The sequence below is a fragment of the Aotus nancymaae genome, unplaced genomic scaffold (genome assembly GCF_030222135.1).
Source record: "Aotus nancymaae isolate 86718 unplaced genomic scaffold, 86718_ANA_hifiasm-v0.15.2.pri h1tg000036l, whole genome shotgun sequence".
In the NCBI taxonomy this organism is placed as follows: domain Eukaryota; kingdom Metazoa; phylum Chordata; class Mammalia; order Primates; family Aotidae; genus Aotus; species Aotus nancymaae.
In genome coordinates, this window is record NW_026988450.1 from 38729383 (window position 1) to 38757160 (window position 27778).

The 27778-nt window shown below is 34.5% G+C and overlaps 1 protein-coding gene across 1 annotated transcript; it reads right to left on the reverse strand.

Annotated features, from left to right (window-relative positions):
* Positions 1-1092: 1092 nt before the first annotated feature.
* On the reverse strand, positions 1093-26022 carry CALB1 (calbindin 1). Its single transcript, XM_012465095.3, has 11 exons — positions 25755-26022; positions 25157-25233; positions 21545-21619; positions 12383-12466; positions 12227-12283; positions 9112-9189; positions 6625-6680; positions 6498-6537; positions 6317-6370; positions 3145-3216; positions 1093-2798 (listed from the first exon to the last, which is right to left on the reverse strand). The coding sequence occupies exons 1-11, from the start codon at positions 25831-25833 to the stop codon at positions 2685-2687; spliced, it is 786 nt and encodes a 261-aa protein (XP_012320518.1). The 5' UTR covers positions 25834-26022; the 3' UTR covers positions 1093-2684.
* Positions 26023-27778: the final 1756 nt, after the last annotated feature.

Sequence of the window (27778 nt, forward strand, 5' to 3'; positions counted from 1 at the left end):
ACTGGATTTCACAAGATATCCTCTTGTGAAATACTTGTTTAACTTTCTTACACATTTTTCTATTGGGTTATATTTTTAAATGTTGGTTTCTAGGAGTAATGTTAATGTATTTTTGATATGTGCCTTTGTCAAATGTATGTGTTGCAAATATCTTCTTCCACTCTGAAATTTGATTTTTCACTCTCTTAATATTTTTTTTTAAAGTTGATAGTCTTTTTATGAACAGAAATTCTTAATTTTAATAGAGTCCAGTTTTTTCTATCTGTTTCTTCATAATTAGATGTGAAGAAGTATTTTCATGCATGAGATACTGAAGATATTCTCCTGTGTTGTTTACATATGTTTCACATTTATATTGATAATAAACTTGCAATGAATTTTGTTTGTGGTATGAGGTAGTGATTGTGCCAGTAATTTTATATTTGCCTTTCTAGATTCATTTTTTTTTCATTCTTCACCCTTTTCTCTCCTTGAGGAAGCAGATCTGTCATGTATAGGTAAGTGTGACTGATGTAGCTGAGGTGTAGGAATTTCTTTCCTTGATAGTGCTCAGGAATTAAAGTCAACCATGATAGTCCTGTTGCTAGCTTCATGACAGTTATTGCTACCAGCTCTCTAGGAAGTCTCTTCAGATACTTCCCTATCATAATTTGTTTTTGTTGTTTTTCTTTCTTTGCCCATGCTGTTACTGTAAGAATGCCATACCTGGTAGAGTTTTGATGCATACTTGGTAGTGAACAGTTATTTTTCTATAATAACTATTAACTATTCAGTTTTATTAGTTATCTGTGAATGAAATATAGGAAAATTCTGTATGTTCCTATTATTCCTTTGGAGATCTTTCATGAAGAAATATTTGACTATGTCAGTTGGGCAGAAAACTTGAAATATTTGGATACTTTGAGATTTCTTTGTAAATTTTAATGTTAGAGACACCCCTGAATTTAATGAAGCATCCAGTATTTCACAGAGTCAATTTGTGTTTATTTAGATTCCTTAGGCCATAATACTTTGAGCATCCTACATTTCCACCTGGATCCATCATGAATTGCATGTCAGCTGACATTTTGAAGAAGAAACAACTACAAGGGATTAAGGTTATTTTCTTCTTTATTTATTCTTAGTAGTTAAATTCAGTCTAATGTCAGTGCTTCCATTTACACGCTAAAGGCAAAGCCAATCTCCCACTCACTCACTCACATCATTTAATGAATTTTAGTTTTTGGCAGATCTCATTTCTATTTGTTCTTGAGGGAAACAGATAGCTCACATTTTTTTGGTTATTTTTATGAATTCAGAAAATAAGTGTTGAATTTATAGAATGAGGACATTCAAGCTGACCCAGAATGATCATTAACTCTTAAGCAGTAACTGTAAATTTCACATGGACACATCTCTCATAGCTCCCTGTTTCACAATCACAGAATCTAAAATCACCAACTGTTACATGTCAACTAAAACCAGTATAGGATATTCTAGCTACAAGTATGTGAAACTGTGACTTAGATGTGTGTTAAAGAATGTTTTAGAATCTTCTTGCTAGATAAGATAAATGATTACATTAGCATTTCTTTTCAGATGTTATTTTTTAAACTCATTTGAAACTATTTGCAGATAGAAATAGAACTATTCTGAATGCTGATCTCAATATGAAATATAGAATCCACAGAATACACAAAAGTATTGATGATATAACATTCAATAATCAGGATGCTATGAATTTTACATTAAAATTTAATTATGTAGTAAAAAATAGAGTTGTTATAGCTAGAAAAAAATATTTTCAGAGGCAGCAGATACCCTTGGTGGAAATGAACAGTTCTACATAGAAAGAAAATCCAGGAAGTATGCAAACTAGACACCAGAATACGCAGTATATTAAATTTAATCAGAGATTACACAGAATATGACATAAAACAGCAGTTGACTAGAATAATTATAATCTGCAACACGTGAAAACAGTTTAGAAAATGGATTTAGGTCATATTCTCTGACAGTAGGCTTGTTGGAATTACAGGCATAGAATCAGACAGATTTATGTGTCATCTCGTGCTCCCTTCCCTTGCTACCATATCAACTTGAACCGATGGTTTTGTATGGATTCAAGCAGTAGACCTGCTGTTGATTGGTAAACTAAATCTGTAATGAGACTGTTAACTTCATAAAGCCACAATTAACTATTTATTGCTATTTTGATGAGTATTTTAGATGCAAAAGCACATTCCTCCTAATATAGTGGGAAATATAGCTTAGAAATATTTTGTGGGACAGTTTGATGATTGTCTAAAATAAGAATGTTTGGCTTGTCATGTATAATTCCATTATTCAGTGACAAATATGCATTTTCACATCAGAGACAAGAATTTTAGAGATGAATCCTGGTGGAATTTTTAGGGAAATCTTGTTCAACTATATTTATGAAAGCAAGAATATGTTATTTTTTAAAATTGGGTGTACTGACTGGCCTAAGCATAGACTTTCTTCTTTTCAATCATATAGTTACAAAAACTGTATATAACAAACAGTATAGAAACAAGCTGAAAAGAATGAGCCACACATCCTGGATGATTATCTATATGCAGTTAAATTTACATATATAAAAGAAAATACAGCCTACTCCCTTATAGTGCACAGTTATTTTTTAGATACAATGTATCACTAGCAAGTGATTGTGGCCACCAATTCTAGTTATCCCCAGCACAGAGAATAAGAGCAAGATCCGTTCGGTACAGCTTCCCTCCATCCGACAAAGCCATTATGTTCTTCTTGTATGTTGTAATATTATTAATATCCAGATCCTGTATAGAACATAAATGGCATTGTAATCCAGTTAAATATGGAAGTTAATTAACCACTATCAAGTGAAGTGATAAAATGTGAGATGAAAACTACTTGTTACATCAATCCATTAACAAAACAGCTGGATTAAGTTCTTATACAAATGTGAATAATCACACGGTTGTTTTTAAAATCTATTTATCACAGTTACCCTGATTTAGGCCAGAATTAAATTGAGTTAAGAATTGAATTCTATTTCTGCTCCTCTATAAATTTTTAAAGTAGTTTCCAAAATGAATGTGCGGTTGCTTTTGGATGGATCCATAGAGTCTGCTTAAGAAGTAAGTGCCATGGTAACTAAGTTACCTGTTTATTCTTCTCACACAGATCCTTCAGTAAAGCATCCAGTTCATTTTCATCTATGTATCCATTGCCATCCTAGGGGAGAGGAAATAAAATAGTATACAACCAACTTGATCTACAGTAGTGGAAAATGAAGTTAATGGAAATAATTGGAATCTTTTTAAAAAAATTGTACTGTAAGTTCTGGGGTACATGTGCAGATCGTGCAGGTTTGTTACATAGGTATACACGTGCCATGGTGGTAGTTTGCTGCATCCATCGCCCCGTCATCTACATTAGGTGTTTTTCCTAATGCTATTCTTCCCCTATCCCCCCACCAACTGCTATTTCTCCCTTAGCCCCCACCCCCCAGGCCCCAGTATGTGATGTTCCCCTCCCTGTGTCTGTGTGCTCTCATTGTTCAACACTCACTTACGAGTGAGAACATGCAGTGTTTGGTTTTCTGTTCTAGAAAGTCTCCCAACTGCATATATGGCAGATACTCTAATCTGTTATGTCAGGCCACCCAAGTTTTTAGCTGCTCCAAAGTTGTAAGATATGCAAGGTATTAGTTACCTCTCATTCAATACCTTACATTTGTATAATATCTTGAACTTTTCAAAGTACTTACACATGTAATTCACTTAATGTTAGTAATTCACTTAATAATATCTTCTGGGTCAAGTGAGGAAACTGAGGGCTGGGGAAAGTATGTTGTTCTGTGTCACACCAGGTGGTGGCAGAGTTCTACTAGAGGCCACAGGTCCAGGAGTAAACAAATTAGAAGCATAGGGTGTGACCTAGTGACATCACAAATAACCTTTATTTTGCTGGATATTTTCCCCTAGCTTAATCCTCATTCAATCCTGCAAATTGGTGTTATTATTGTCTCTTGTTTACAAATGAAGAAATTGAGGCTCACATGAGTTTGGTATCTTGTTCAAAGTCTCAAAGCAGGTAAATCATAATGTGGGATTCTAATCAAGGTTTGTGTAATTTGGACATACCATAATATCTTTCCTAAATTCTTCTCAAGAATCAAATTATAGATAAGAACAAAATTTTAAGGCATCCAAATCAGAAAGAAAGTTAAATCATTCCTGTTTGCAGATATGATTTTTGGCCGGGCGCGGTGGCTCAAGCCTGTAATCCCAGCACTTTGGGAGGCCGAGGCGGGTGGATCACGAGGTCAAGAGATCGAGACCATCCTGGTCAACATGGTGAAACCCCGTCTCTACTAATACAAAAAATTAGCTGGGCACGGTGGCGCGTGCCTGTAATCCCAGCTACTCAGGAGGCTGAGGCAGGAGAATTGCCTGAACCCAGGAGGCAGAGATTGCGGTGAGCCGAGATCGCGCCATTGCGCTCCAGCCTGGGTATCAAGAGCGAAACTCCGTCTCAAAAAAAAAAAAAAAAAAAAAAAAAAAAAAGAATGAATTGGTTGTATAATTTTAATAATTATTTTTTTCCAAATTCTTCTCAAGAATCAAATTATAGATAAGAACAAAATTTTAAGGCATCCAAATCAGAAAGAAAGTTAAATCATTCCTGTTTGCAGATATGATTTTTATATGAAGAAAACCCTAAAGACTTCACAAAACACTGTTCAAATTAGTAAACAAATTACATAAAGTTGTAGGATGCAAAATTAACAATTGAAAATTAGTTATGATGATAAACTATCTGAAATGGAAATTAGAAAATCCTATTTACAATAGCACCAAAAGAGTAAAATACTTAGGAATAAAGTTAACTGAGATGAAAAACTTATACACTGAAAATTATAAAATACTGATGAAAGAAGTTAACCAAGGCATAAACAAATGGAAAGACATCCTGTGTTTATGGATTGGAAGGCTTAATATTGTTAAAATGTCTATACTACTCAAACACATCTACAGATTCAATGCAATCACTTCCAAAATCCCAATTGCAATATTTATACAAATAAAAAAATACTAAAATTCATACGGAACCACAATAGATCCCAAGTAGCCAAGAACCATCTTGAGAAAGAAGAACAAACCTGGAGATATCACACTTCTTGATTTCAAAATGTGTTACAAGCTACATTGTTTAAAACAGTAGGCACTGAAGCAAAAATAGAAACATAGACTAATGAGCCCTCAGTTTCACATGTTATATGGTCAACTGATCTTTGATAAGGGTGCCAAAAACACAAAATGGGACAAGGATAGCTTTTTTTCAACAAATGGTGTTGGGTTAACTGTACAGCCACATGCAAAGAATGAAATTGAACTTTTAGCTTGCACCATATAAAAAATAAATTCAAAATACATTAAAAAATTAAATGTAAGATCCGAAACTATAAAACTCCTAGAAGCAAACAAACATAAAAAAAGCCTTTATGGCTTTGGTCTTAGAAATGATTTCGTGGATATGAAACCATAAGCAAAGGCAGTACAAGCAAAAATAGACAAGTGAGACTACGTCAAACTTAAGCCCTTCTGCAGAGCAAAGGAAACAATCAACAGAGTGCAAAAGCAGCCTACAGAGTGGGAGAAAATATTTGTAAACCACATCCCAAAAGTGGTTAATTTCCAAAATTCATAAAGAACTCCTATAACTCAATAGCAAAAAATGAATAATCCAATTTAAAAAATGGGTTAATGAACTGAGAAGACATTTATCCAAAAAGGATATATAAATGGCCAACAGGTAAATGAAAAAATGCTCAACATCTCTAATCAGAGAAATAAAAATTAAGCGAACACCTGACACCTGTTAGAATGGCTACTATCAAAAAGATAAAAGACAAGAGTTAGTGAGAATGAAGAGAAATTGGAACTCTTATACACATTTGTGGAAATGCAAATATGGTGCATCCACTATGAAAAATAGTGTGAAGAGTCCTCAAAAAATTAAAAATAGAACTACATATCATCAAACAATATCAGCATAAGACAAATACTGCATGATGCCACTTATATGAGGTATCTAAAATAGTCACACTCATAAATTAGAATGTCATTGTCAGGTCTGGGGGAAGGAGAAATGAAGTGTTATTAATCAATGAGCATAAAGTCTCGATTATATTAGATGAATGAATTCTAAAGAATCTGTCAATATTGTCTCTATAGTTTACAGTACTATATTTTAAACTTATAAATTTGGTAAGATCTCATGTTAAGCGTTCTTACTGCAATAAAAAAGGAAAAAAGTAATGATTTTTTACCTGATCATAAAGCTCAAAAGCCTTATTGAACTCTTTCCCACACATTTTGATTCCCTAAAGACAGCGAAGAGAGTAAATGTTAAAATGCTATTACTATGTTTCAGTATGTTTCCCTTGACAAGTTTCCCACATTCTAGCTTTTCAAGGAAAATATTATTTAAGGTAGTAAAAAGTTAAATACCTGGAATTTCAGAAGAAAATTCTCCTGCACTGGCAGTAACCTTTTGAGAGAAAACATTATATTAATATATTATATTTTTTGAAAAGGATCCACTTATAATAACATTTTTCATGGTTCCTAAACTCACCTGGCCATCTCAGTTAACTCCAGCTTCCCATCATTATTTGAATCAAATAGCTTCAGCTGAAAGACAGAATGCCATTATTCTAGCTATTTGAGGAATGATTTATTGCATGAAGGAGCTGAACTTCAAAATAAAGCTGTCTGAGTTATCAACTACTTGTATATATACAGTAAAATTTTAGAAACTAGCACTGCTAAACTTTCAATGCAAATTTTCAGTTCTGTAATGTTTCAGTTGCTAGAGTTTATCAGAATAATATAGAATAGTCAAACAGAGCAATAGTGGTCTTAGCTAAGTTCCTAGAACACTGTCACTTTTTAAATTGCAAATACATTTGTATGTGTGTCAAGATGTGGGAGGGATGGCATCTGACGGTTTACTGCACTTCTGGAGTCTCTCCAATAAGAAAATAAATATTTAATTTATTTCAACCTTTTAGAGCATAGAACAGCACAAACAGAAGCAGAAAACAGATAACAAATAAATCCTTAGAGAATAGAATTTTTGAATAATTTTTGAATTGTTTTATTTTCTATTGGGTATTAGAAACTCAATAAAGCCCTCCAACTTTCCATTGCACTTATATAGACATCATTCACAAAGACACATCCAGATGTAAACACGCTCATACCCATATTTGGGAAGCATTCATCTTTTTAGACAGTAGCAACTATTGGTATAATATATCAAAGTAGTATATATTAATTATGTTAAATATATAAAATGTGTATACTAAATGAACACTAAATATGTGAAAAATTAACATTGTTTTTAAAGAACAGAATGTGTCCAGTGTTATAATGGATATAGGTTTAGTGACATCTTTTTAAGGAGGAAATGAAGAGTATTCTATGGTTTAAGATGTTCTCAGAATCTTTTGTAGGAGATGGATTTTTTCAGGGTCCCATGCTGACAAAACAGTTTATAATCCTTTGACCGTAATATTCTGATATTGTCACACTCTCTACCAAGATACCGGACAACTCAATCACTTAGTTTTGTGCCCATAGGGAAATATTTCCCAGCATATATATTTAAATTTTAATTAGCTCTTGATTAATTTGCTTCCTGGATTTGAACTGGTTTATGACATTTAATCAGATATGTCGGGCCAATCCAACAGAGGGAAACTCCCATCTGAGTGGGTTTTGAAAGACTGCTTCAATATTCTACCTGGAAAGGAGCCTTTCTTTAAATAGGCATCCCTTAAGATTGGAACAAAGTAGAAAATTGATAAATGTAGGTTATTGTCCATCACCCAAACGTTTTTCAGAGCTTAGACCTGCCGATTGTGGCACATAGCAAGAAACTCTCCCCCATTTGTTTGCTAGTGCTATTGTAAGTGGAGATGTAATGAGGAATTAAAGATGATCATGAAAACCTTTTTGGTTGTTTTGAAACTAAAGTGTAGCCCCACTTTATAATAAATAACACTGTTTAGTGAATAAGGCAATAGTAAAGTTCTAGTAGGTTTTCCTCCCCCCCCGCCCCCCCCATAAAAGTAAGCTGAGATGCTGAAAGCAAACCTTGGTTACATCAAATATAATCAAACCCTTTATAAGATTGTTTCTCAGAGTAATTAAAAAGTCTAACTCCTTTAATCTAATATAACAGCACCTTCTATAGTATAGAGCTATGTTTATGGTTTATTTAAATCCATGGCATAAGAATTCACAGTACCTTCACTGTACTGAAAGCATGTATGAATATATGTATCTCCTGGTAATCCTACTTCTGTGATGAGTCAAAATAAGCAAACTTCATCCAATAGAAACTAACTTCATAGACATTGGTTTATTTTATCTGGAACCTTATTTATTTGCTCATTTTTTCCCCCTAAAACAGTAGGTGCCTATGTGTAAAACAGTTTTCTTGACTCTATTATCAACATTCTGTAGAAGATATTAGTTATCACTATTTACCATAGCATCAGCCTCAGGGCATATTTAGATTTCCTCACCCTAAGCACCAATATAAAACCACCAAGTAACAAAAATCAAAAGAAAGAAGGAAACCCATTTTAAGTTGCTTAATTAATAAAGTAGCTAGACCGTCTCTTTAAACTCTAACAAAGTATGATTTCCCAAACTGTGATAAAAATGGATTCAGGACCTCTATAATAAGTGAGTTTTTGGTGATATAATTTATATATATAGTTTACCTTATACATGTGTAAGTTATATAATTTAGTGATATAATTACACTGGATTTGGAAGAAAAGCAAGTCATCTTTTGATAGATAAAAATTACACAGCTCTACAAGGAAGAAAATGCTCATATGTTGAATCTCAAAGCCAATGCCTGCAGCACACAAAATGACAAGATGTAAGCATCCCTAAGTATTTCAGTTTTCAAATGAAATTCTACCTATGTGCATATGATACCCACACCACTGTTTATTTATTTCATCCTGTGTAGTCTTGGGAATTAGCAAGAACATCATACTATTTTATGAGCTCTTGGCTGCAATCTTTTCAAGATCAGTCTTACCATTAGGTCTGTATACTCAGCTAATTTTGTGTCATCAACGGTCTTGTTTGCTTTTTCCAACAGGTCTTTTAGAAAGTTCTGTTAAAACAAAGAACACTTAGATAAATTTCACTGACGATATATTGTCTACTTTCATTTCAGAATGCCTTGGAACAGGACATACCAGGAAGGCAAAGAAAGTCTCTTTTTGAGGGTAGAAGCAGGTTAGTAGGGGAACTTATAATAGAAGAAAGACCAACCAGGTGGTCCTCTTGGTATTCCAGCAATGAAACTACCTCTGACAGGAATAATGCCTGCTTTTTACTGAGACTTGATTGGTCATTATCCGTGCACTACCATGATTTCATGATTTCAATTAATCTGAATAAAACCTTTTAAAACTAGCCAGCCCAGTGGATGCATTTCTGCTTACTGATACCTTCACAAGTACTCAAGGGATTGTTCTGCAAGAAACGCAAGGGCCTTTATACCTTTGGCATATGTACAAAAAATTATCAGTAAACCAGATAGAGATCTATCTCTAATTTCAAATCCACTTCTGCCCCCCTTCAACCCCAGGGTGTATTTACACATCAGTTTATAGCAACTATGATGCTCATTTCTCCAGAGGGCCAGTTGGTTAGTTTTTGTCTTGATGCAGTCCAAAGCACTTTGGTTAAAATGCTTCCGCTGACTATTCAAATTAACAAAATTGGCCACAGATGATGTCATTGAATCTTTGAAAGATATATGAATCATATTAAAATAGAGATTGAAGTGGGAAGGATGAAAAACAAGATGATTATTAACTTGACAGCTGGAGCTTAGGAGTGAATTTAATTTTTTAACAGAAATGTAAATCAAATAAAAGCTTTACAAAGATTTGCCATATAAGTGACATGTAAGCACTTAAGCATATAATAGTCACTCATTTTGTTTAGTGCTATTCATTCATAACTCCTTTATTTTCTCAGAAAATGAATGCAATTAGGAAAAACTGGGCAGATACTGTATCCAGATATTATTGAAGGGTTAGATTTCCTCAATTCAGCAATGGTTTATCTCCCTCAGAACTGTACCAGTTCTGGGCTGATTTAATACCACTTTTTAAAAGGAGAGAGACCCTTTTCTTAGTTTGATAAATTTTTTTACTTTAAATATTCCACTTCAAATCCAAAGAGAAGCATGGAAAATTCAGTTATCTGTTGGGGTTGAATTTTATTTTTGAGCCTTACAGGGCTTTTGTCAGAGATTAATTGGGTTAAAAAGCCTCATCAGAGACTAAAATGGTGGTCACAAAAATAGCCTGGGAGCAACCTTGGGACGCAGAGATTCAAAGTCGTGTCTGAGAGCAAGTGATGTTGTACTCTATTATGGATCTTAAAATTAGCTTTCTTGAAAGATCCATTAAAAAAGAATGCCAACTTATCTTCAAAATTCCCCAGGGAAGAGGACTTCTATTTAGAATCTCTTTCTGAGAATAAAATTCAGAACAAAGGAGACTTTTAGAATATTTTGAGGTCAGTATTGGAAATGAACTAAGGTTTTCATTATGAACTAGAAAGGATCTTTAAAAGAATATTTTTAGTCTAACTAATAAAATAAAAACACAGTGGCTTAACTGTCATCTAGTGGTTTGCTGAGCTGCAAGTTTGTAAATACATTATTTTCAGTGACTTCACATTAAAAATGCTTACATTTTCAAGAGGATACACTTGAATGTGTTTTAGCCATTTTGCCATAGCCCAAATGTCCCAGTTCCATCTTTAAAATTGTATTCTACTCAAACTACGTTGAACTATGACTAGCACTGTTTGATATTCCTATTTCCCGGCATAGCAGCAAAAGACATGGCTCTTAATAAACGAAATCTGAAAGAGTGCAGTGCTGTGGGTGAGGTGGGGTGTGGTATCATTCTTAGCATTATCAGATATTCTGGGTCCAAATCTAGGTTCTCTTATTAGGCAGCTGTGTAATCTTAAAAAATTAGAGAGCTTTTTAAAGATCTCTCTAATTGGATCTCTCTGCACCCCAATCTCACTGTTTGTATATTAGGAGTGATAATACCGGCTTTGCATATTTTCTGTGAGGATTAAATGTTAAAATACATTTCAAGCACCTTGGTACCTTGTACTCTGCCTGACACACACTCAATAAATATTAACTCACTTATATTTTAGTTACTCTATATTTTAAAAATAGAAAAAGTAGGGTCTTTCAGATGGACATGTTTTGGGATCGGTTTGAGGAAATGAGAAGAATACTTCCATATTCATGAAAGGCTAGTAAATTGAGTTCATGAATAATATAATTTATTATATGCTACATGTCACAAAAGCTTTCATGTGCAGAATATTACTGGAGCTTCACAATAAGCCTGAGAGGAAGGATTTATTACCCTCATTTTAAAGATTAAAGAAAATTAGAAAGATGTAGTAATTAATGAGATAAGACTTGATTTCATATCATCTCTGCCTTTTCTTTTATTCTCCTCCTGAAGTGATAAATTCATATTCTCAGTTGCAATTTTTCAAAATTTTAATTATAGGAGATTTTTCTTTATCATCATTGTTGTTGAGAGACAGTAGGTTGTACAGAATGTCTACAGGCCTCGGAGGCAGACTAGCCTGGATTTGCACATCACGCCTCTGTCCGACTTCTGTGTAGCCTTCAGTATATCATTTAACTTCTCTCAACTCTTCCTCACTGGGGTAATAAAATCTCATAGAACTCATGCAAAGATTAAATAAGACATTATGTGTAAAATAGTTGGCATACAGTAGCTATTCAGTAACTTTTTCTTTTGTAAGAAAATCCATATGTGTTTATTTTGAGAAGTAAAACTTCAACTTTCAATAAAATGAATGGTTTATTTGGCTTATCTATAATTCTGTCTGTCTTATATTTGTGTACTCCACAGAAAATGTTTATTTCTTGCATTACTGTACAGAATTTTAAGAAGCAATTGAAGTCTTTTTTGATCTAGTACTTCATTAACAATGTCGAAGAGTAGGTGAAAATGTGACACTGTTCAACATTAGTTTCTTTTGTGGGAGATTTTTTAAAAAGCTAGGAAGCTCTTAGTTCGTAATTGCATTTGAAAGGAAAAACTTAGCACAAGTTTTTATTTGCTTACCTTAAGCTCCTCAGTTTCTATAAAACCACTGTGGTCAGTATCATATTTTCTCCATGTCTGTAAATAATTTTGGATAAGGAAAACAAACACATTTTTAATAAAAGGAACAATTTCCCTACTTTCAGCAGCTTTCTTAAAGGGACAGCTTTCTTATACCTTCATGAATTCCTCACAGGACTTCAGCTGCTGGCATCGGAAGAGCAGCAGGAAATTCTCTTCTGTAGGTAATATGTGAGCCAACTGAAAAAGATTTAAAAAGAGAGAAATGTGTTGTAAGGAGCTCAAAAACAAGTCTCTGTCACATCTGCTGCTTAGTTTTTCTTCAGCATGTTCCCTCACAGGCTAGAAAAGTAGAAGAAAAACATTAGAGTCGTTGTTCCCTTTCTTTTCCTATAGTTTCTTCAATGCTTGTGTGCCCTTGTGTGCTTGGTTCTTGGGCCAGTGAGGTGGCTGCAGCAGACCTGTGCTCAGGAAGAACTAGCATGGCCGCTTGTCTGCTGGACATTCAGGCAGATTCATTCTGTCGGCTTGAACCCTTCATGTGTTCTGTGCCACAGATCAGGGCTCCCTCCTCACAGGGTGCACAGAATGGCACATGTGAGGGCCATAAATTTCATGTGAAGTGAAACAAACCATGAGGAACATACATGTGGGGGAGGGGAGTGAAGGGGGAAAATGCATTCTCACACCTGAGGAGAAAGCCTGCTATGAGATACAAGGGAAGATAAACCAAGGACAACTGTAAGGCAACGGAAAAGAAATTCGCCATGAATGGTGGGGCATTCAACAGGAATAGGAAAAGCCAGTTCTCAAATTGTTGCTTTCTGCGGAAAGGACATCCATTGCCTGAATCCAGGGCTGGGGTTTATTTTCTGATCTCCACGGCGTGCCTCTATGATATTTTCCCTTAGATGTCATTTCATAACTTCAATCTTCCTCTATTTTTTTTTCTGGAAGAAAAAAGGATTCCATATCCCATTTTATGACTAATCTATTGCATGCAGAGAAGGAAGGAGCTGAATTGATGGCTCCACTGCAGATGTGAGATCTATTTCTGGCCCAGCAGCTAATTAGCTGTGGTCCCCAGCAACCTCGAGGCATTTCTGGACTTCAGTACCCTCATCACTAAAACAAGGACTTGAAATAGAAGCCAGTGTTTCTTGAATATATTGGGATCAAAACGTCTTCTGTTGGAAGCACTGCATTTTCACCATTAAAGAATGAATCTACACACACTATATGTCATCTGATTTCCAGGATTTCATGAATTCCCTGAATCACAGGCATGGACCCTCTTCCCTGGATTTTAGGCCAAGAGCCTGTAGTCTAGATCAGCCTTAAAGTCTGAGTAAGTTCAAAAAGTTCTACCAAGTTATAGAAAAGATTATCACAATTATTTTTTTTTAATTAATCCTTTTAGGTTTAAATTTAAAATTTTAAAATTTAATATAAAATGCACTATTCTATGTTATATGTAAGCAATCTCATTTTTCTTATACCTGTGTATGCCCTTTAACTTATTTTTAGATTTTTGAAATAATATTTCAAATGAAAACCACTAGGTTTACAGGCACTACATATGTGGGTGAGACTTAAAAAAAGGGCCAAACCTCATATCAAGTTTAATATGACCTAGTCATAAAACATTTTCTTAACTTATTTTTAAAGAAAGGTCACGAGTGTGGGTAGATGATACTATATCTAAAAAGTAAAAATGGGGGTTTATAATTTTCCAGTACTTTAAAAAAATGTAATTAGCTTTTGGTACATAAACACATTTGCATCATTGCAGTGTGTGTGTGTGTGTGTGTGTGTGTGTGTGTGTGTATGTGTTATCCAGGTCCCTTATTAAACTCAGGACATATTTCTGTGACCTTTGCATTCTTTCATTTCCTTTGAATACTCGAATCATAAAATTCTGTACCTCAGAAATAATGTAATTTAATTTTATTCAAAGACCACATTTTTCAACTGACGATGCTATGGCCTGAAGAGGTTGATTGACTTGACCTGATGATTGGCAGACTGAAAATCACTTTAATTTGGTGATTATTAGTAGATTAAGTCAACAACATGCTTCTTGAAGACAGTAATAGAATAGTTTGGTTGCTTCTTTGCTCTTGGACTGTAAATAATGAATTTGTTGGTGATTTTTACAGGTGACAATGAGATAATTTGAATATGATAGGCTGTTTCTGATTGAAATCTAGAACCCCGTCTTCCTTACACCTCCCTCACCAATTTTTTTCCTCATCTGCAAGTGGGCAGCTAGTGGAAAGTAACTATAAATCATTTTCATTATTAAAGTATCCAGATACCTGGCAAGTTAGGCCTAGAATGTAGGTCTCCCCCAGAGCCAAGGGAGAAGAGGAGAAGGGAGGGAGAATGGCAGTGGGTGGACTTGGCATGGAGAGGGGCTCTGGAGGAGGGAGAAGCACCCACACCCCTCCAGTCTTTTGTTGAGCCTGACGTCGTCTATAATACTTTCCTGGAAGGATTCTGAAGAATGTCTATTTGAGGATTTTAAAGAAGATGGGAAGAGAAGAAAAAGTAACCCAAGAATGAAGAGGGAACAAAGATGGAAGACAATAAAACACATGAAAAAGGAAGAAAATATGTCAGAGGCAGACATTTTAAGAGAAAGATTAAAAAATGGAACTGGATGTTATATATACATTTTGGAGGGTCTGCATGATATAGAAGGTCTAGCTACGTTTTATTAAGGTTTTGCATGAACTTAAGTGTTCATTTAGGCAACAGGAGATAGCTAATACCAACTTGTCCTTTATTTATTGGTATGCAACTTGTTAGATCTTTCTTAGAGCTTTTAGGTAACCTTCCTATAGACCATTAATTTCAAGAGGGCAGGGAATAATACTTTTCTGCATCCCCTGAATATCCAGCATGGTATCTAGCATGTTATATGCCTGAAATAAATACTTGTGGATTAGTTGGTAATTTTACTTTGTTAAAAATACCTACTTAAAAGGATTTAGAGTATTGTTTGCTTATCTTCATTGTAATTTTCTATTTTGTTTGGATTTTTATAATTAATGTTTATTGCTTTGAACAAAAAGGATTAATTTTTCTTTAAATTTTATATCTTCAAATCCACTGAATACATAAAAACAGAAAAGATAAAAGAATGAGCTAGTAAGCAATCACTAAATGTAAAATTAGGGGAATTGTCTTCTTTGTTTCAAAATAAAAGTTCATGTAACTCATAAAGTTCAGAGGTCTCCTGAATGTCAGATACAGAGATAGTAAAATTGCTCTTCATGTCTACTATAAATGTATATTTCTTTCCCACACTGCTTTGGTCTTAAATGATTAAAAATACAGATTACATCTATGTGCAACATATTCAATCTGTTTTAATTTCACTGAACTGTTACTGTTACACTCAATACCATCCTATTTTATAAATGTTAGAAAGGAGTCTTAAGCACATAAAAGACAATTATAAGAGAAACTAGACACTTAATGAAAGAAATGTATATGTTATATACATTCATATACAAATGTATATGAATTATATTCACTATAGGATGTGGCTATAGTGAATATAAAGAAATCTTTCTTAAGATATGTTTACGATGTGGTGGTCATGTGTTGTTTCTCGGTTCTTCTGTCAATGTGTATGAATCAATATTCAAGTTTCACAGCTGGGCACAGTAATTCTCTAGCTGTAGCCTTTATGGCCATGTCTACAATGTGCCAAAGGTCTTTCATATTGGAGGCATTAAGTAGAGTTACTTTATTCTCAGACATGTTGTCACTGCTATTTATAGAAGTACCCAATACTTCCTAATCCAGTATTATTGGTGATTCCATAGTTTTTGGGCTCCCTGCCTGCTCTTTTATGAACTCTCAAAACTTTTTTATGAGTTGGATAAGAGAGTGAAGAGTATCAAGGGGATGAGTGGAAGGCAGGTAGCTATGGAAATAAGCAGAATCCTTCAGAGCTTCATTTCTGAGAACTAGTTGCTTGTCCTCAAGAGTAGGAAAAAAACCAACTTCCTACTTGCCTGTCTCCCCTGCCAGTCGCCATGCTCCTTGAGGATGGGGTCTGTGTCTGCCCAGCAACTGCACAAATTTTATTAAATATTTTATTGAAGCAATACATAAAGTCAATTAACTATTTGTGTAGCATCAGGATAGGCTGTAAATAAATGGAGGTAAAGTTCCTTTGGAGATAATTTCAGTAACTTATTAATAAGCTGTGAATAGGGGTTGGGGTGGACATTGTGGCATGACAGAGCTCCCTTCAAGTGCTGGGAGTGTTGCTGCAGCCTCACCTGTCAGGGCCCATTGAAGGAATACCTGGAGTGAAGAGAGCTGTGTCCCCAAGGAGGTGGTATCCTATGACTGATCAACATGGGATATAAAGGCCCAACCCTCTCACTCAAAACTAGAGACATTCCCGAAGGGTCATCCCAGCTTCAGAACTCACGGTAGGGTCAGCTGTTGTCTCAGTTGAGACTGTGTCACAGCCCAGCTTCTCCCTCTGCCCAGACCAGTTCTCTTCACTACTATCCCAGGGGTATTGATCCCAAGAGTACTTCCTAATAAACCTGCTCATTGCTACTCTTCCACTCAGTTCTACTTCCCAGGGAACTCTACCCATAACAGGGGACTTTACATCTCTATTTTATTTCTAGCATAATACAGAGCCCTTGCCTGATGTTTTGGAGTAAGTTGAAATCCCTTGCTGTGGCTCATTTGGTTACCAAATATGAGGCACTGTGCTGGTGACCACAGTCACAACTAGTGAGAACCGTATGGGGAGACAGATACTTTCAAACAGCTTTTCCCCTGACAATTTCAAAGCAGGTGATAAATACAATAAAGCTAAGTTCTAGTTGTGAGGAGAGGATACATGAAAGGCTACTTCATTAGTGATATAAATTACATCACAGTGCAGTGCACATGAGGCAGAATTCCTAGCTTTTAAAGACAATCATGGTATGGTGACATTCTTGAACATGTATTAGCCAAACATTCATTTTTTTCACTTGAGAATTAGAAAAACATTTTTCCTAGCCAGTGAGAAGTAAATCCAGGAAATCTGAAAGGCAAATAACTATCAAAAATGTAAAGTTCTTTGAATTTAATAATTTGAATTTGACAAATTATATAAGAAGTGGGGGAAAAGCTTGGCATTCAGAAGTTGGGGTAGATTTTCTAGTAAGTTATTTTTGTATGTAACAATAATTGAAAATACATTTGTTGAGTTTTTACAGTGTGCCAGCATTGAGCTATTTGTTTAACTGTACTATTTGATACTGATAATCATTAACAACCTTATGAAGTTAATACATTGTCATTCCTGCTCACAGCCAAGGAAACAGAGGATCAAAGAGGGTAAATGCCCTGCTGTCACATAGATTGTAGTTGGAGCCAGATTTGAAGGCAGTGAGTCTGACTTTCTTAGCTTTGAGACTGTTCCTTACCTTCATCACCCTCCATTAAAATCTTCAGTAAAAAAAAATTCCTAATAAATCATTTAGAAAAATCGATACAGAGACAATTTTAAAATCAGATTTCATTGTCATTTTGAGGTGTAAAATAGTCTTCCATGAAAAATTATTATTCACCATGGCTAAACTCACAGGCTCAAATCCCAATGCAGATGAAAGGAGGGAAAGGCTGGAGAAGAGCTGCTTCCCTGGGAGGGTTGTTACAGTTTTAGGATTAAAATAGCTTTTAGGTCTATTTTTCAGTGGATGCACTGACCTGGACAAATAGAAACAGTAAGAATGGAGAGGATGGTAGGTTCTCACACATTGCTCAAAGAATCAGGTGAAAAACTTATAGATTTGACATCCATTTAAAAGAAATACCTACATTTCATGTGAACACCAGAGAAGAAATGTCTGTTATCTGCTAAATCATTCAGTCTTCCTTTTTAATTATTTTAATCAGCCCTCTTTGTAGTAGAGCTATTAGTCTGAATAAATTTAGAACAGTTTTGACCATCAGTTTATTTGTTAAATTATCTCAAAATTTGAATGCTCCTGTTTTGAGTTTGTATTAACAATCTCTTTATTTCTGAACTGTATTTATGTGAATTTTTAAATCTATTTAAAGACATGAAATTAGAAAGTTCAGAAAGAAACGTATTTGTTTCTAGGTAGCAAATGCATGTTGTTAGAAAGTGTCAGTTAACTTTATCAGATCAGAAGTTTGAAAGTTAACCATTACATTTTCTAATTTTTTGAATGGCATCTTTCAGAGACAAACCAATTGGCCTGTTCCATCAGGGAAGCAGACTACTGCATGAGTATCATTTAGTTTACTTTGATTAGATTTTTATGAGTTTGTGAGTACAACTATTAAGTGAGCTTAACATATAAATAAATCCATCTTGTTTCCCCTTTGATTACCAAAGTTAATCTGTGTTTGATGTCAACAGGTAGACTATTATAAATTTTAGAAAATACAGGATTTTGCATTCCTTTATAGCTGGCTAGAATTTATGTATTTATGTCCTATATTATTTATAGGATTTCTAAGCAAGTGATATACATCATATTGGAAAAAGAAAGGATGAACTTCATTTAATACAACTTTCTGGCGACACTAGAGAGCACAATGTAAGTTCATATATTTCCTCCTCCCTCCCTCCCCATTTTCTACAAGTAATCTGCAACTTTTAATAGCTATTTCCCAATTATTTTCAGAATTTCTCTTTTCTTCACTCTTAACCACCGCAGAGTGAATCAATATGCATATCAACTGTGGAAGCAATCTCCTATTTATTCTCCCATTCTCCAATTCTCTGCTCTCAAACTAATGTCTTCTTCCAGTTGCCTTACTCCTATGTCTTGGCTGATAGCTCAGGTTAATGAAAAGAGTTCTAGAATCAGCTCTAAGTCTGTATATAGACTTTGTTATTCCCTGCCAGTGGGACCTTGGATACATCATTTGGCCTTTTCGGGCTTCAGTTTCTTCACCCTTAAAATGAGGAATGTTGGCTAGTTCTTCCCAAGAGTCTTATCTAGCAAAAAGTTCCATGTCCTGGGACACTAAAACCTTCCAATCAGTTTATATGTATCTCGTTTGTCTCCCTTTAAATTCTTTCTTTCTGCTTCAGCTGATCAAAAGTTCTGCTGAAATCATGTTTCAGGTGCTTTGCCCAAATAACTTCTCTGCAGAACACTTTGTGCATCACTATTCAACCTGGCTAAACTTAGAACCTTGCCATAAGTAATCAACCAACTGAAGCCTGAAAACCTTTCCTTTTAATGCAGAAAATGTACAGATTATTTATTATTAAAAAAAGGCAGAGTAGTTTGGGGGAACATGGCTGTGTTCTGACTGTTCTACCCTTTATTTCTTACTTTTTCTGTGACCTTAGGCAAATTCTATTGAAGCCTTCACATTCCACAATTATAAAATAGATATTTATTTTGTATTTAAATTTACTTAATTTTCTTATCATGAAAATCAAATGAGATAACATAATTGAAAGCACTCTGTAAATTTCATAATTTTATACAAATGTGAGTTCTTTTATTATGTTTATTGCTATAAAAGCTTTTCACCTCTTTATTTCAGACTTCATTGCCTTCTCTATCCTCTTCTGTTACCTATATTTCTCTATCTTTCCTAACACAGAAAGCCTTTTCTTTCCTGTAACAGTTTCTTATCTAAAACTTCTGAGGAAATTTCCTTCATTAAACCTCCAGGACAATGCTGCTGCTACATGGCCTCTAACCTCTCATTCAAAATAGAGCTCAAATAATAAGTCATAAATGATTAGACTGTATTACATAAAGTAAAACATGGATTCAAAACATGCTTATCCATTTTATCCTTTTAAAAATGTAAAATCCATGTGAATCAGATCAATGTTTTGTACTGCACAATCTAGTATTGCTGAAGAAATGAAATTGAATAAATAGCTGAGCCCATTAGAGTCCTTCAAGGTGAAGTATGTTAAATGTAAGGTGACAGTCTTTCCTTTACTAGGATTATAAAGTATGTCAAATTCTAAAAGAGCCAATCTGTAATGTCACTGATGTCATATTTTCAAACTAGTTTTGAATAATTAGATTTACCTCATCTCATTTATGTTTAATTTAAAAGTTATTTTCTTATCCTTGATGGTTTCGTATCTTGATTAGTTGGCCTATATGTCAATCTGTAAGTCCCATTACTATTATCTATTTATATAGTAATGAGTTACACATAGGTAAAGGGGAAAGTATGTTCTCCAGGGAAAAATTTTAATTACAAAGATAATAATAGTATGTCCTCTCTTAACTCTATTTGTAGTAGCTGTTTAAAAATAAGTGTATTTCACATTGGCATCACAAGTGTCCTATAAGATCAATTATTTGAAAACCAGGTTATTTCTCTGAATCAAAGGTAAATTATTCCTGAATGTTGAGAGACAGAATACTTCACAATCTAATACACTGAGAAACAGAATATAAATAGCATAATTATGCTTATGATTTGGCATATTTTAAATTATGACCTTACTAATTTTTCTAGACAAAGGCTTCCACCCAATTTCTCTAATAGGCTGCAGAGATAAGAAAGAGGCTGAGACACCACAGGCTGGAAAGGGAAGCAACAGCTCTTTCACAAATCTGAGAATGCAGAAGAATTGATGCATAATCCGTTTTGCTTCCTTGATTCACAGACAAAAATAAGTTGCCCTTAATAGGAAAAGTCATTGTCAAAGGATAAGATTTGACACCCACAGTTTTAACTTTTAGAGACTCATAAGAAATCTGTACCTATAACGGATCATAAAATATTCACTCACTTTAGTTAAATTCTTGTGTTTTTACTAAGGCCAATTGTCAAACCAGGTTGCAGCTTTTTGCCATGAAAAATAAGGATTGTAAATATTTCACAGGAACCGCAAACATTTACTTTATATTTTAAAAGTCAAGTCTACACTGTTAAGTGATAGGAAATACTGATGGACCATGTGCTTAGACACTATTGAAGTGAGGCTGGGTAATGGAATGTGGTCGGTACTCATCTAGAAGTCAGGGACTTGTTCCTCTAACCGCAGCTGTGCCAGCAAACAGCTGTATGACCAGAGGCAAACCGTTTTATTTCTCTAGGGTCTCAATTTTGTAATATATGAAATTTAGGTCCTAGGTTAGGCAAACTCGTAGATGTTTTTCATTTCTGAATATTTTTGAACTTCATGCTTCTGAACAGAAGATAATGTATTAGCTAGGTAAAATAAACCTTTCTGAATGGATCTTGCTATATTGTATTTGACTTGAATACAACTTCAAAATGGAAATTCATTTATTAAAACTAAATCAGAAAAAATTGTAAATTCCTTACCTCTACAATTCCTATTTTTCCATCATCTCTTTGCCCATACTGATCCACAAAAGTTTTCATTTCAGGTGATAACTCCTAAAATCATATAAAAGCAGGTAAGAAGTTTGTAAAAAAAATGCCCAGTTATGTTTGTGATGGTGTTAATAACTTACTGCAAAGAAAAATGAAAATTAGAACCATTTAGAATTATGCATACTGATGAACTAGTCTCGTAAAAATTAAAGGCATAACTGATATGCAGTATTTATTAGTTCCAGATAAAAGAGTTATAATCATGATGATCATTTCTCAATTAGTATGATATATCTTCTATTATTAATTTTGAGAATATGCTACCCTTTGAAAGTGTAGTCAGAATCATTCCATTTGTAACTTTGAGTGAATTTAAATATAATAATCACCATCAATATACTTTAAACATTGCTTGCTTCAGTAAAGATTATCTTGTATTGCTATACTATCTCATAACATTTTTCTTATTCTAACATAATGTTTTATCTATGAAAAGTAATACATGTTTTCAGCTTGAACAAGCAAAAAGTGTGAGTGTTAAAGAGTAACTCACTTTGTAAGCAAAGATTGTTTTAAGCATAAAAGAAGAATTCATCAATTAAATACATTTAAAAATTAAGTAGAGAGCTATGAACTATAAACTAGTGATCTGAACATAGAACTGGTATTCAGGAGGTTTGGTTTTTACCCTTGGGTCTCCAACATAGCCCATTTAAAATAGCCCTGTTGCATTAACTGAAGCCTATTTAAAATAGGTCAGCCCTTACTAATGTTCTATTCTACGTCCTTGGGAAAGCAAATTAAGGTCTTAGTTTTCATCGTAGCTAACAAGATGGCGGTATTATCTACCACACAAGATTGCTCTGGGGATAGATAGGTTAATATAATTTAAGGGCTATATTGAGACCAAATATCATTATTGCTAGTATTTACAAATCTGTTTGGAAAATGTAAACATCTTTAGTAGAACTAAGATAATAAATAGTAATAAAGCAATTTAATTATATTTTAATCTTTAAAAATACTGTAGATAAATTACAATTTATATTTACTGAATAGTGGGAATATCAGTTCCTTTTTTTTTTTTACATATACCTTAACATAAATAAAAACCAAAGCATCTGTCCTTAAATTTTAAAATGATGTAATACTACTAGTTTAAGTAGCAGACTTGACATTTAGTTTGTGAAGTTTCTGACAAGTATATCAAAATCTATTTTTTAAACAGTGCAAAACATAATCGTCATCACCACCAATTATAAATGTATAAAAATGAGTGCAAATATGAAGACCAAACACTACGTTTAGTGTAAAAGGATAGTTTCTGAAAATATATTGCATTGTTAAATTTCATTATTATTATATTCACCTAGTGAAAATTTGGAAATTTCATGTTATTAATATGAAAAGCCAAACAATGTTTCCATTAATTCAATAAAATCTGTTATCCTATGGCTAGAAATGCAAAAATCCTGGTTTATAAGGTCAATCTTTGTGTTATTAAGAAGGAGAAGAAATATATAAGAGTAGGTTTACTGCAATGAAGTTCGCAATATAGTGAAACATGTATCTATTATATGAAACTCAGAATTCAGATCTTGGTTTAGATTTTAACTACCCAAATCAAGAAAAATACTCAATTCAGAAAAATCTAGACTGTATTTACAATCCAGAAAAATGCTAATAAGGCATTAAGCAACTTGTTATGATTCTATAACTATGCTTGTTTACTATTATTACATTATAGTCTAATAATTGAATATTCCAAAACAGAGAAAAAATAAACTCTAAATCTCCAACATGAAGACATTGTTTATAAAAAGGTACAAATAGTAAAGTAAAAGGAAGAAAAGAAAAATATTTTTTAAAAGTTAATGAATATTTAAATTTCTAGGATGAAAATAAATCACAATATTAAAATTACTTCTGGAAAATTGAAATATAATCATTTAGCTGCTGGAAGCATCTTCCAAGGTTTTAATTCTAAATTTTATGGAAAGTAAGACTTTTCCAACTGGATTTAAAAACATGTATTTTTAAATAAGGAAGATACTTGTTTGTATTAGATTAGCCGAAGATACATAGAGTTATAATGACAGTATTGCATAAATTTATTTACATGGCAATACATAAGATATGGGGAAGGTAGAGAGTATATAAAATATTTTACTGCTATTTTATTCCATTCTGTTATGCTTTTAGATTTATATAGTATTAAATCTGGGTAAAACAATCCCTAGAGCACAATCTAGTTAAAATCAATTTGGTCAATGATTTTTGTAACTAATAGTTCTGAGTTCTGTAATGAACTATAATACATTTAGAGCCCTCTGGGATTCTTCTGAATATGCTGTACAGAGATGTGTATTACACAATTTTCAATTTAGATAGGGCAAAGAGATAATTCTATTATTAAATTTTATATATATCACTCAATATTAGAGGTGGTGATCTGCTATATGATATATACATCATTGGTAATGTAAAATCTCTTTCTAAACATAGTCAAAAAGGCCAAAGACCATTAACATGTAACACATCCCAATTCAAGATTGCCTTCTCAGACCGTGTTACATAAACCTCAGTAGAATAGTACAATTTTTAACCCATTTTCCTCTAGACAACTATCTCATCTATGTTTAGAAACTGATTATATTTTATTTTTATGTGGACAGCATGTTTTCTTAACAGGTTAACTTATGCCCAAAGGGAGTCATTTACAATTAATAAGAATTGTCATTTGTTTAATTAACTAATGGCTTAAATAACCAACATAGCAAATTTTTAAAACACTATCAATTGCTTCCTATCAAAGTATCACTTCGCTTTTTTTTTTTTTTTTTAACAGTACATGAAATTTAAAAATTGTTTTACTTTTTACTTCTCTACCTTTTGGGTTTCTTGCTTTCAACAGAAATGAAGACCTTTTCTTGCTAAATTCAGTTACGCTTCAAGTTGGGCAACTTTCCCTTAGTGAGGAGGGTCAAGACAGAATGTTTTCTCATCTCCCCGACTACATCAACATCACAACAATAATAATTGGTGATAGAGTAAGAGATCCATAATCTGCAGATCTGTTTCTTGACCACCAAGGGGCAGAAATGCATTTCCACCCCCTTATTTTTCACACAGTAAAAAAGAAGTTAAAAATTACCTAATCAAACTCAATGGTAGATGTGGTGATCCGCTAAAGAATCTCACGCACCCACACTTTCCTTTGAAGATCTATTAAAGCAAGTACTAGTATAGAATATATATATTTAAAGCTCCGATTTCAGATAGCAAGGTTTTTCCCTTTAGAAAATCTCTCTTTCTCGCTGTTTCTGCTTCTCCCTCTTCCCTCCCTTCTTCTGTCTCTCCCTCCCCCATCCCTCTCTCTCTCTCTCTCTCTCTCTCTCTCTCTCTCTCTCCCCCCCACCTCCCCCTTCCCCTCTCTCCCTATGCGAGTAGGAAAACTGTTCTTTCTTGCCTTTCGCAGTCAATAAACGTTTACATTACCCAGAAAGCGCTTTACCCTGCTGGCTTTTTGTGAAAACACAAGCATGTTTTAATTTGGGGATTGAAGGTCTTTTTTTCCCTCTTTCGCAAGCTTGAACCTACCAATCCAGCCTTCTTCCGCGCCTGCTGAAGCTCCTGGATCAAGTTCTGCAGCTCCTTTCCTTCCAGGTAACCACTTCCTGCAAAGACAAAGAGGCACCTAGGTGTCAGATAACTCATTCCGAGTGTCTTTCCCGTTCACTTTCCAAGAGAGTTATCTTTCTGGCGACCCGAGTGGCTCGCTCTTGCCTGGACATTGATTAACCAGCAAAGCATATAGACGCGGCAGCGCTCCCCTCCTGGAGTATCAAACTTTAGATCCACTGAGGACAAAGGAGGATGGTTGGGGTGCTGAGCGCAGCCACAGAAACTTTGAGGGGGCAGTGTCCCCCAATTTCTGCTCTCTCTCTCCTTCTACCATTACCATTCCTGGAAAGACAAAAGTTTAAGGTTTTGGGATTACGGTGGAAACAATTTAAACTTTCAGGGTGAGGGTTTGGCGGCCAGTCGGGGAGATAAGAAGATAAGATCAGACCGAAGGGGGAAGAAGTAAAGAATAGAAAGGAATGATAATGGGATCAGGAGGCTCAAAGGAGGGCAAAGAATGGGAAGGGGCATGGAAACAGGTCTGGAAACAGTTAAAAAGAGAGAAGATAATCACCGTCAGCGTCGAAATGAAGCCAGATCTCGAAAAACTGTGAGGCTGTGATGAGGGATGATTGCAGGTGGGATTCTGCCATTGTACAGCGGGGTGTGTGCCTGGGTGTGTGGATATGCGTGTGTGTGTGTCCGCGCAAGAGGGGTGTGAGCCAAAGCTCAGCGTGTGCGCGAGTCAGGGCTGCGGAGGGAGACCTCGGCGCTGGCGCTGCCGGGCGCTGTCCTCGGTGCTGCTCAGCTCAGCGTTCCTCCAGAGTTCTCTCCCTACACCCCGCACCCAGTTCTCAGTATTTATCCCGACGGCCCCAAGCTGGGCCACGCCTCCTCCAGCCTCCCATTCCTCACTCTCCGCCTCTTGCTGTCACCAACCTTATTCCCCTCCCTTCCAGTTTTCTGCTCTGTTCCCAGGAAAGCTAGCTGGAGCCGGAGTTTGGGCTCCTTGGAAGCAGCAGGTGGTGGGAGATCTTTTGCTCAGAGGTTGGATGCTGAAAACAGAGGCTCATTTCCCCCTACATTCTCCTAGTCCAGGAAGAATCTTATTCCTGAATATTATAGTAAAACTCTTGTTACTTGTAGAGGTTTTAATTTTCAGGTAGAAGGGGAAAGCTGATGACGGGTGGAATCACATAAATGATTATTATATTCATGTGTAATTTCTCCAAGACTTTTCAGTATTTATTTGAAAAAAAAAAAAAGCCTGTTAAACTTGGCGCATATTAGAATAATTTGATTAATGTATTCGATGAATTGATTGCTATCAACAGTCACTCTATTTTGTGTCATCATATCAATATTTCTTAAGATGGTTTATATGAACTAACCTTGCCAACGTGAAAAAGTGAGATTATGGTTTTCTTTTCAGCTTGAAGTAGAATTGTAATTGGAAAGTGATACAGTTAAATTATAAAACACTAAAATCTTAGAGAAGGAAGTTATCTTACAGGTACTAGAGTTTACTGCCTTTGAATTTAGAAAGTGAGTAAAACAAAGAGAAGGGAAGTGTATGACCCAGGTTTATAAGTAGGTACATTAGTGCTACCACCACAGCCCCATTCAGTGGTCTTAACACACATATGTCTACTTCTTTCTATGCCAAGCAACCCCTACTGGATAATTTTTTAGAAATTGGAAGTCACCATCAAGTTGGAAAAACTATCTAACTAAATAGATGCTATGATATATGTATATGTATATATGTTCTATATTATATATACATATATATGTTATGAATTTTAATATAATTAATGATATATTTAGATTATTTCTTATTTATGTAAATACTTCTAGAGCATTTGGCTTTGAGTCTTTAAAGACTCAAAAATGTATCCCAAATGCCTAATTACAGTCCACTAAAAATGTATCCCAAATGTCTAATTACAATAGTACTAAAAAAAATGAAGGAACAAGAGAAAATCTACACATAACCAATATAAGCTTAAAGTGAGTTAAAATGAATTTACCAAGTTCTGTATTCTTAACTTTGTGTAATTGAGTTTTGGAACCTTCAAATTTATGTTTTTGAGATTATGGCTCTATCCAGTACTAGATTTGTGGAGTTTTTTATAAGTATGTTTTCAGAGATTCATCAATTTGAAGTTGGCCTATTTCAATAATCTTCTCAATGGAATCCTCACTTTCATAGTACTTTGCAGTTCATACATTATTTTTACTTCAGATATCTCATCTGATTCTAACAGATGGTCCTATTTGTCATTATATTAGTGGCCAGGATCTCTGTGTGAAAAATATGGTGTGTGAACTTGGAGGCCAATGCTAGAGAATAAACTTTGAAGAGAGGGTGAGAACACGGTGACTATGGAATGATTTGAAGAACTCCTATCCTTGCTAGATTTGACAGAGCTAACAATGCCTAGACTTTGGATACAGTTCTGAGATAAAGAAAAATGCTAGGATAGGAATATGGACTGAACAAACTGATGAAAAAAGAGCAACATTTCTACTATTTTAAAAAATAATTACAATGAATTTTCTTCCTAAAAAGAGACCACACACAGTGGTACAAATTCC